The 11,424-nt window shown below is 42.9% G+C and overlaps 1 protein-coding gene across 1 annotated transcript; it reads right to left on the bottom strand.

The window, feature by feature from the left end:
• Positions 1 to 3,474: 3,474 nt before the first annotated feature.
• Positions 3,475 to 5,326, bottom strand: LOC124688239 (protein trichome birefringence-like 21). Its single transcript, XM_047221947.1, has 3 exons — positions 4,758 to 5,326; positions 4,129 to 4,683; positions 3,475 to 4,046 (listed from the first exon to the last, which is right to left on the bottom strand). The coding sequence occupies exons 1-3, from the start codon at positions 5,232 to 5,234 to the stop codon at positions 3,810 to 3,812; spliced, it is 1,269 nt and encodes a 422-aa protein (XP_047077903.1). The 5' UTR covers positions 5,235 to 5,326; the 3' UTR covers positions 3,475 to 3,809.
• Between the last annotated feature and the right edge of the window lie 6,098 nt (positions 5,327 to 11,424).

Here is an 11,424-nt window from a genome sequence, read left to right as displayed (position 1 = left end):
GGGTGCATGCCTCCATTAAATGCGGGACGAGTGACGAGAAAGTTCTAAGGTTGTGGATGTGCTTGTTGCCACTAGGGATAAAACATTGATGCTATGTCCGAGGATGTAGTTATTGATTACATTACGCACCATACTTAATGCAATTGTCTGTTGTTTACAACTTAATACTGGAAGGGGTTCGGATGATAACCTGAAGGTGGACTTTTTAGGCATAGATGCATGCTGGATAGCGGTCTATGTACTTTGTCGTAATGCCCAAATTAAATTTCACTATACTTATCATATCATGTATGTGCATTGTCATGCCCTCTCTATTTGTCAATTGCCCGACTGTAATTCGTTCACCCAACATGCTATTTATCTTATGGGAGAGACACCTCTAGTGAACTGTGGACCCCGGTCCTATTCTTTACATCGAATACAATCTACTGCAATACTTGTTCTTTACTATTTTCTGCAAACAATCATCATCCACACTATACATCTAATCCTTTGTTACAGCAAGCCGGTGAGATTGACAACCTCACTCGTTTCGTTGAGGCAAAGTACTTTGGTTGTGTTGTGCAGGTTCCACGTTGGCGCCGGAATCCCTGGTGTTGCGCCGCACTACATCCCGCCGCCATCAACATTCAACGTGCTTCTTGGCTCCTCCTGGTTCGATAAACCTTGGTTTCTTTCTGAGGGAAAACTTGCTACTGTCTGCATCACACCTTCCTCTTGGGGTTCCCAACGGACGTGTCGATTGCACGCATCAGGTAGCAAAAGAAAAGGCCAAGACCATAATAGATCTTGAAAATATTATCACTATCCAATCACTAAAACCATGCTACTCCATCTAATACACACATCACCCCACACACGCTCTTGCATAGATGTTGGATCAGAACAAATACTTAAGAACTGGGTACATAATATGCATCTATCAATACATCTTACATATAATATGATCAGATCTCATAGCACAATATCATAGAATAAGGATCCACAACATAGGTATTACAAATATGGCCATAATCATGTGAGGAAGCTCATATGGCACTAAGAACTATGAAGAACATGAGAGAAATAGGTCAAGCTACTGCCACAAACCCGTAGTCCAGATGTGGACTACTCTCCCTTGATCATGGTGATGATGATGAAGACGTTGGAGAAGGTGGAGATCCCTCCGGCGGTGATCCCGGCGGAGCTTCCCCCTCCAATCTTTTCTGCAGCAGCCTCCATTGTTGTGTTTCTGTGTTTATGCGGTGCTCTCCTCCGGAGAACTCTCCGGGACCATATATATAGTGATTTTTAGGTCAGAATACGTCGATGGGCGAATGAATCAGGGCAATCGGACGATCGATGGCTAAAAGAGGGTGGGTGGCGCACCTAGGAAGGTAGGGTGCGCCACGTGTACTCTTTCGGGCCTCATGCCTCTGCATGTGTGGTTCCAGGGCCCAAGGTGCTTCTCTCGATGAAAAAGTGATGCTCCAAAAATCTGAGGTCAATTTGACTCCTTATAAGTTTGTGAAAGTGAAAATACGCAAAACAGGGTTTTCCTATTCTGCAGAGTTATAAACCAAATAAAGGGGATCATTGGTAAATCTCATAAATCAATGTAAAACATGATATTATCATCATATATGTTGCAAATATGTGGGAAATCAATATGATAAAGGACAAAATTCATGTATGTATTTTACATGCATCAAGCACTCATGTACCACTCCTTTTATCACTCTCTTACCAAGTGGTGGAACAACCTCCATTATAGATGGTCTAACTTTCTTCCAGCTTTTATGCGGGACTAAACATAGCACCGCACCTCTTGCCTTGAGCTGCTACAAAGGTGGATTTTGAGATGTAGGAGAAATCTGAAATCATACATTTGCCACTCAGTTTTGGCCCACACATGGGCCATTCAAATTGTCCCATTATTTCAAACAACCCGTTACTTGATATCAAATGCCCATTTAGATATTTAATAATACCAGTGTTTCATCAGAGATTGTTAAGTTGGACCTAGAGCTTTGAGCTACATCCATTCACACTTGAACAATGGATTACGCCTAAAATTGCAAGTTTTGGTTGAACAGACTTCGCTCAAATTCATAATGGGTACATGGCTGCTAGTAGTATACCCCATGGGTGGAGCATATCGCCATCCTCGTTGATCTCTTCATAGATTGCGACGTTCATCAATTTTGTAAGATAGTATCTTTTCTAATAATAGCCAATAGAAACAAACTAAGGCATGTTGCCAACCTGCCTTATTGGTTTTAGATTTGCATCTTGACATAGAAGGGATGGCATAATACTCTCCTCAGTTAAACCACTAGCTTGTTCTTCCCAAATCTTAATTTGTGGGATCTCATATCACAAAGTTTGGGTTACTACTATGGTGTAACATCCATGGGTCTCAAACCCATCTCTCTCTATACACTTTCTATCACACTACACGATAGTCCTTTTGTAAAATGAATTGTCGGGTTGTTGTGTGTTTGAATATATGTAACAGTTATTACTCGTGGGTTTCTCTTTTTCCCAACAATAATGCATCCCGCCACAAACTTGTCGGCTAAGGCGCGTTTAAGGAGTTTGGGCTCTCTCCCAATGCACTATATCTCATGATCTTGTTTAACTATAGAATAGTTGTTTACCATCTTGTAGTCATGGTAGCTCTACAAGATATATAGTTCACTGCTAGTATCTGTTGCACCGAATTTAGCATATGCTGCATTCCAAAGTTCTTTTTCATCTATTATGTGCATCTACACATCACACAGACTCTTATCAAGAATGCTGAGAATACATCCTCTCATAGGATAGTTGGCTTCCTCGAACTTACTCTAATCTTCATTTTCTTAGGCATAACTCCTTCGGATTTGCCATTAGTCACCCATCAAATTTCCAGGGTAAGTCAGACGTGGCCTTCACTTGCTACCTTTTAAAGTGAACGCATGTAAACTTATTTGTCTGAGTGCATCAGCTAACCTAGTCATAGTTACCTCAGAAAATTACGTACAATTAGGTTTTTAAATTATTGAATTATTAGACAATAATTTCATGATTAATTTTGGAGTATTAAACCTGACATATATAGTTACGGCAATATGGTGAACATAAACATGTAGCAGCTAAACATGTACTTGCATGAGTATCTCACATTGAGTGATCGTTTGTAGATGTAGCGACAACTTTATAGAGTCGATGACGAAGGCTCAACCTAGCCCGCCGCAATGATGAGTTCAAGACGACTTGTGATGAGATCTCGAGCAGTCACGTGTAGTGTTTAAAAAAAAATCTAATTTACCCTCTCCCATATAGGATGACAAAGATGTGTCACATACACGTCGTGACAAGATAAGTGGATGAGGAGGAGGAGCGCGTATGTTTCACTATCTTCTCACTTTTACCAACTGGTTGAACAACCTCCTATAAAATGGTTAAACTTCTTTCCAACTTTACATGTAGGACTAAACATAGCACCTCACACATGAGCGACTCAAATTAGCTCAGTATTTGTAACACTACATTGCTTAAGGAAAGAGAGAGAAAAACATCCAGATCGAATGCATTCGCACATCTCAGTATCTGCATCGGCGCATGGCCACTAAAAATTACATAGTTCACGCCAAAGAAATCAAAGAATCACGGCCGTAGTATATTATCCTTTGTAGAACCCAAAACCGAGACAAACACTACTAGCTAAATTACCCTTTGAATTTACACAACTGCTTCACCTCTGGAAAAATGAATGAGATGATGCCTCGTTTCTAGAGACGATTTCATCTCACGTTTCACGATCATCTGAACTCATCGATCTCCTGCTAATGCTGTGGCAGGAGCATGTGGAAGAGCAGCTCGCTCCACAGGTCAATCGGCCCCGGCAAGCACCAGTGCAGGCAGTCCACCACGAAGTCGCCCTCCACGCTCCCGCCCGGCGGGTGCCCGTAGCGGCTCGGGTGACCGTCCGGCCGAAGGTCCATCGCCTCCGTGATGTCCAGCAGCAGCAGCTCCGCGCCGTTCGTCCTCAAACCCGCCTTCGTCTCCCTCAGCGCCTCAACCTACATCCAAATTAGATCAAGTCAGAAAAAAATTAGCCGTTAACTTTCTTGTTTTTGATTTATGAGGTTTCCACGAACGTACCTGCGCGCTGCGGTATTCGGCCTCGAAGGCGCCGAGGGTGCGGTCACCGCGCCGGTACGGGCGCGTGCGGACGCAGTCGCCGCCGGTGTTCCACCCGCCGTTCTCGAAGTGCGCGGGCGTCAAGGTCCGCAGGATCGCCTTCCCGCGGAACCCCTTGTGCGACGCGACGGCGCCGAGCGCCGTCCGGAACGCCGCGCGCAGGGCGAGGGGCACGGCCAGCTCGGTCAGGTTGCCGCCGACGCCGCAGCTGGCGCCGCCGTTGCACGCGACGGCGCGGCCGCCCTTGTAGTACACGGACTGGCGCAGGAACCAGTTGGTGCCGGACAGGACGACGTGGTCGAAGTCGGCGAGGTGCGCCGCCCACCGGCCGTCCGGCTCGTCGAGGTGCACGTCCCACATGCCGAGCGTGGCGTTCGAGATGTTGGCCTTGACCAGGAAGGGCGACCAGAAGAGGGAGGCGGTGAAGTCGTGGCTGCCGTAGTAGTAGTCCCGCCGGACGGCCCTCCCCGTCACGTCGATCTCCGGATCCGTCCCGACCTCCGCTGGCAGCGCCACCTGCAATCGCCAACTTGCATCGGAAAACAGAGCAAGAAGAAGAAGAAGCGAAACGATCGAGCACATGTAACTACCGTGGACAAGATGCAGAGCAAGGACTTGAAGTGGTTCCTGGCGAGGGAGTCCCCGACGAACGCTATGGACTTGCCCCTCATGGCGTGCAAGAACGCCGCCGCGTCGAAGCGGGGTAGCTCGCAGCCGTCCGGCCTCCACCGCCAGCGCAGGAACTCGAGGCTCGGCTTGCCGAACTTCATGCAGTTCTGGTGGTCGTCGATGAAGGGGCACGTCAGGTTCGAGTAGTACGGCACCTCCGCGGCGTCCGGCACCCACTCGCCCCGCGTGAGGTCGCAGGCCGGAGGCAATGACGACGCCACCGGCGAGGGGGAGGAGGGTGAGGAGGCGCCGCCATAGATGCTCAGGTACCGGCGGTCGGAGAGGGTCAAGTCGTAGAGCGAGACGAGCCCGAGGAACAGCAGGAAGGCGACCGGCGCCGCGATGGCGGCCGAGCGCCTCGGAGAAGACGTATTGCCCTTGTGGGACTTCATGTTCATGGGGAGAAGCTACACGAGAGATGCGCTGATCATGGGGAACACAGAACACGGAAGAGTACTAAAATGGAAGATGCAGAGTATATGGTGCAGGCGGCTGTAGCCAACAACCGCTGATTACCTTTGGCTGGCCAGCCTAGTGGTATGTGGCGGTGGAGGTCAACGTGTGGTTTGCACGTCTGCTAAAGGCCGCTACCAGAATGCTCACGAAAGCCTTGCCGTTGTCTGCGACCAAGGTTACACGGTTGGCGCCACGGGTATTCAGCACCTTTGTTGGTGTGCAGCGTCCTTGAAAATTGACTGACCAGTACCAACTCCAACCTCAATGGAAACTTTCAGCAGTTGCAGTTTCAGGAGCAGTTGCAGCTTGAGCAGCACTACATTGTCACTTCAAGAAAATTGCAAAACAATTACATTTTCCTTACCTTCATCACCCATAAAATAGCAAAACCATCTGCTGGATAATTAACATACAGACATACATTCATATCAAATAAAAAGGGATTATGTGCTTTGTAGCCATTTTTCTCTCAAATTCATTTAGATGCATAATTTTGTCATGCAAAACTCCAACATGTGAGGCAAAGCATGCTGATGCCATTCACTTTCCCCGTAGATGAACATGAAAATATTTCAGAAAGAAGGAATGGTGTTGTGGGATAAATACTTGATCCTCATACAACGGTTCCTTTTCTCACCAGATAAGTTTGAGTGGATTAAAAATTTCTTTATTCTCCTCTATGAGAATAGGTAAAGCAAGAAAACAAAAAGGATCAGGCTTTGGTGCCGGCTGTGACGCGGCTGGGGTAATGGACGCTCATCGCGACGTGTTGGGTGCGTGGAGGAATCTGATGGAGGACCCCCGACTATACTTCTTGACGATGACAGAATCTTGCAATGGTACTGTCTTTTTCTCCGAGTAAGACCGACGTGACATGGTGGACTCCCTACGATATTGATGTCGAACGAGCGTTGAATGGGGGCAAGAATGGAGAGGTCCCGTGATCAGGACTTGCCATTCTCTTCTCAGCTATGTATACTAAACTTTTTTACTTTACCAATCATTGTCTTAATGTTTAGTAGTAATTTATTTTAGTGTACTAATGTAGATAAATAAGTTGTTGCTAAATAAGATTTACTATCCTTAAACACTTGCAATTCAAAACCCTACTGTCCTAGTGGAAGTTTTCTTAATTCTTTTGTATATATTGTGCTGAGATGTTGCATTTGGAAGTGTTGTTTTCAGTACTTTATTGTGTTGAGATTTCTCCAAGTAATTTCTTTTCTTTTCTTATCAATATCAAACATTGGACCTAAGAGAAAAATAGAACTGCTTTGTGGGTTATTCACTCAGTTACAGGTTTGTGGCATATTTGTAGGTGTTTGCATCCATTTTAGCAAAGTAAATATCTTGGAAATAGTTCTAGATATCATAATGTTGAAGAAACATGTCAACAATTATGATTGTACAATTATCTACTTAGGTCTAAGTAAAAAAACACTCGCAATGTGCGTAAGGTGTCTACAATAATTTTTCAATGAATCATGGCATAATTCATGGTAAAAATATGCATTTAGGATGCTTCATGAATCAACTATTATTTGTAAGACATGCATGCTCTAAAAGTGAGATAAGCGGTGCATAGTAGAATGCACAAAATAATCTGAAGTCGTACTGTAGGCACTTTTCTTGACCCAGATGTCATGTCGCCTATAGCGCAATTTAATAGGCTACTAGAATTACAGATTAGGTCTAGTTTTACTGTGGAATTGAACTAATAAATTAAGTAGTTTGATTGTTTGCTAACGCAAATACTAAGTCTATTATTCTTAACAAAATGCACGAAGACCCCATGTATAACCAAAGTGTAACCAATAAGCAGCTAAAATTATACGAAGTATCAGTCCTCAAAGAAATTGTGCGGTAGTACAAAATACAAGACATTTTGCACCTAAAATGGCATAATTAACTATAACCAGTCTCGCATATGGCTAAGGAACGAGTTCAACATTTGAACAAGATTTAACAAAAAAAAGAAAAATTGGTGGGCACCACAATATCAAAATCTTGAACCAGATTCAAACTAACGTGAAATTAATTTTATTAGCTCATTTTTAAATTAGGTGAATTAAATAGGAAGTAGATTGAATTCCAAAATCTTTGCATTTCCATTTTTGGTTATTCTGGTGGGGTCATAAATTTTGTTGGGCACGATCGCCTTTCCCTTTTTTTGTATTTCCAAAATCTTTGCATTTCCATAACCGCTTGACGTCGAAGCGGGTGAGCTCGCAGCCGTCCGGCCTCCATCGCCAGCGCAGGAACTCCACGCTCGGCCTGCCAAACTTCATGCAGTTCTGGTGGTCGTCGATGAAGACGAAACCTCTCCGTGGCATCCGGAACCCACTCGCCTCATGTGAGGTCGCAGGCCGGAGACGATGACGGCGCCAGCAGCGAGGAGGAGGATGAAGAGGCGCCGACATATATGCGCAGGTTAACGGCGGCCGGACAGGGTCAAGTCGTACAGCGAGACGAGCCCGAGGAGCAGCAGGAAGGCAACCGGCGCGGCAACGGCGGCCGAGCGCCTCGGCACTAGTAGAAAAAAGGGCTTCCATCCCAACCATTAATCCCCAAATAGTTTGACCCGGGACTAATGGGGTCTTTAGTCCCGGTTCTGCTGGTGAACCGAGACTAATGCTCGGGCAACCGGGACTAAAGGGCTACGGTGGACTGCGGCCAGGACAGGAGACTTTAGTCCCGGTTGGGGACACCAACCGGGATTAAAGGTACCATTTAGTCCCGGTTTGTGTTCCCAACCGGGACTAAAGGTATTTCCAGGTTTTTGCCTCCCCATGCACCCTTCACACCCCCCTGTGGATCGCCTTTTTTGACACTGTAAAATAGAAACGAAAATGATAGAAAATTCAAAAAATAAAATGTTTTCAGATTCTTGTATGTTATGCAACCTACTATTAGGCAAAATTAATAAATTCGAATTTTCACTTTTTTTGCAAAAACGTTTTGAAAAATGGTAAAACCGCAATAACTTTTGCATACGACGTCGAAAAAAAAGTATAATATATCAAAAAAATCCTGGGAAAAAGTTACATCCGAATTCACCCAAGTTTACCCGGTTAGCCAATTTTTAGATTCTCAAAATTCCAAATGAAAATACGAAAGCAGGAAGATTTTAGTTTTTGCTATAAATTTTGGATTTTATTTTTTTCATTTTTTTAAAATTGAAATTAATAATTGTATCATGCATAAAGATTACTATTACTCTTACCCTTTTAGATTTTCAAATTTTTAGGTTTGGCAAAAAAATTTAAAAAATTTAAATTTTAAAAAAAATACAAATTAAAAAGTTAATGTTTATTTATTTATTCAAGATTATTATTACATCATTACTTTTGTTTATTAAAAGAATTATTTGAAATTCAAATAATAAAAAAATTTGAGATCGACAAACATATGTTAATAGAATTGATATGATACTACTATCACATACATGCGCGCGGACCAATTGGATGCGGGACGGGATGGAACTCGGAAGTTAAGCTTGCTAGTGCGGGAGGATGGGTGACCGAGCGGGAAGTTTGATCACGAGTAAGTAATTTGACTAGAGACTAGTTAAATGCCCGTGCGTTGCCATGGACTAACAATATAACATATGAAACCACTAATTTAAATGCTATATTTAGTTCTTCCATCTAGATTATTTCCTCCTCTCAAGTTGTTTATATCTTCAACCCTCCCAAATTTTCTATCAACTCTATTGTCGGTTACAAAGCCAATGTGTTTTACTTTGGACCAGGAACATTCTATTTTGCAGCATTGATCTCTTATGGCCCTTGAGTAGTTCATTTTCAAGCTTTAGCATTAACAAGCTCTATCGAATACAACAAATGCATCCAATAGATGAATACGTGGTACTTGCTTTAGCAATGAATTTCTTGAGAATTTCTTACTTTTGCTTGGTAGTGTATGTCATGTAGGGTTTGAAGAAGTTTCTATTCGAATAGTTCATAAATTCAACCCAAATATAGCATCACACTAAGAAAAATGATACATGAGGGAATCCAAAAAAAAAAAACTTTCTAACTACTGCTACATGAGGTTTCCTTCTGATGAATTCTAGGCCACATCATTGTCAGACTTGACATAGAGCCGCATACCGGTATTTTTATGACTCTTCCTGAAAATTATCATCTCTCGTTCGGGAGATCAAGGGAAACTCATAGGCATCAATCTCAAAACATATGTCCAACAACGCAATAATGACACAAACGAGCTGCAAGGGAGATAGAAAATATAACGAAGGATCACTCATTTATAATATGAATTTGTAGTGTAGTCTCGCCATCAAAAATCGCATGGCTATTTTACTTACCTACCAAAGAAAATGTAAAAGGGTAAGAGAGTAAGGATAGAGAAGCTCAATAATGAATGTGTTTCACCGTTACTGTTAATGCTCTTCTAGCAGGCTATTATCCTGACATGCAGTACTCGAATTCACAAAGTTATGTGCACAACATGACATACCAAAGCATATTATTGGATTTCTATTCTATTAGATGAAATGTATCCACAAACTTTTGTTTACATTAGCTCCTTGTAATTTGTCGCTACCGAAACACATGACATGCAAAAAAAAAAAAATAGATACTGCACGTTGACCGGGTTGATGTGTTAACTGGGAGAATAAGAGTATTCCTCTTAAGACCACATTATTTAGTCAAACCCGCAAATCATCTAAACCAAAACTTTAAATTTTCTCATTCTTTTCTCACTATTAATCTGAATATCAACTTGGTATACACACGTCATACGAAATATACATATGTTTGGACAATCCATGGCATATTCAGACAATGATTTCTTCTATGTTCTTTGTTTAAATGACAGGGCAAATAATACATAAATGGTCAGAAGATGTTATTATTCAGCACAAGGACAAGTCATAACTCAAGATGCAAGTCGGCTGCTCTGCAGATTATGCAAGACAGCCGCTTGCTTATGCAGGACAATCAGTTTTCTACCAAACAAATTAAGTGGGCTATGCAAGCATCACAGGCTTTGGGACTGCCCTCATAGGCCTTGTCTCTCAATTCCGGAACAACAATTTCAGACAATAGCATAGAACAAATGGATTGTATAGGACAATAATTTCATGATACTACACAGGAAACTCTTGTCTCAAGCTGGCACACAATTTTACCACACATGAACATTAAATCTGAGATTAATGAAGCACATAATATTCCTAGATTAGAAATTATAGATTAGAATACATGTAATAGAGTATCACCCACACGAGCAAGCCTAGGGCACTGCTTTCGAGGCAGTTGCATCGGCATCCAGCAAAAGCAAACATTCAGGGCTCCGACATCTGCTACACCCGACGAACAAACATGCCATCGTGGCTGCAACAATCCCCAGCCGGCTGGCAGACTTGGTCTCCAAGGCGATGACAATAAGGAGTGGAGTGACAAATAGTGACCGCTGCCGCCCGCTCCAGAAGAATTCAGACCTTTGGTATTCACCCGGAGAATGCAAGTCCCAACAGCAGGAGAGATAATTCCTCAGACGCCTCTAAGAAGGTTGACGACAACACAGGGACGTCATGTCGGCAACACTGTTCTAGATGAATCTTACAATTTGGCATGTCATAAAACCAAAAAAGAAGCATCATCCTTGACTCCTTGATGCCCACAGCTTGTAGAGATGTAGGAAGGGAATTTAGATGTTGCGGGCTTGGTTTACGGACTAAATTCACCCAACATTCTGTAACAAGAAAACTGAAAACACAGAAAGATGAGAATGTTATGCTGCTTCAAAACATATACTGTAATAAGAAAGCTCATTTCACAACTTGGAAATGAGGAAGAATTTCAAAGACTAACATCAATGTAAGTGTCAAAGGGTGCTCCTTTTTCTGTTGATGTTTCTTACAAGCACAGGTTATGGGTTGGTGGGTGCTAAGGATACATACTTGTGTAATCCACGATCTCTATTGTCTAATGCTTAGACCAAGTCTTGGTCCATGTACCAATCGTGATATGTATGTAAGTGTGAGTTAGGTTCCCTTGCTTATATAAACCTTGTCACTCAATGAGAAGTATCAAGTTCCGTTTGCATTGGTGCAATATCAGTTAGCTCGAGAGGCCCAAAATATTTGCAGTTCAGTCTAATAAC

This window comes from Lolium rigidum, chromosome 2 (assembly GCF_022539505.1).
Source record: "Lolium rigidum isolate FL_2022 chromosome 2, APGP_CSIRO_Lrig_0.1, whole genome shotgun sequence".
Classification (NCBI taxonomy): domain Eukaryota; kingdom Viridiplantae; phylum Streptophyta; class Magnoliopsida; order Poales; family Poaceae; genus Lolium; species Lolium rigidum.
This window is presented reverse-complemented; position numbering and strand designations above follow the sequence as displayed.

Excerpts from the sequence above, each read along its gene's own strand:
- LOC124688239 (XM_047221947.1), bottom strand. The coding sequence starts at position 5,234 with ATGAACATGAAGTCCCACAAGGGCAATACGTCTTCTCCGAGGCGCTCG. Across the intron at positions 4,684-4,757 it reads TGCTCTGCATCTTGTCCACG|GTGGCGCTGCCAGCGGAGGT; the intron begins GTAGTTACATGT and ends TGGCGATTGCAG. Across the intron at positions 4,047-4,128 it reads CCGAATACCGCAGCGCGCAG|GTTGAGGCGCTGAGGGAGAC; the intron begins GTACGTTCGTGG and ends ATTTGGATGTAG.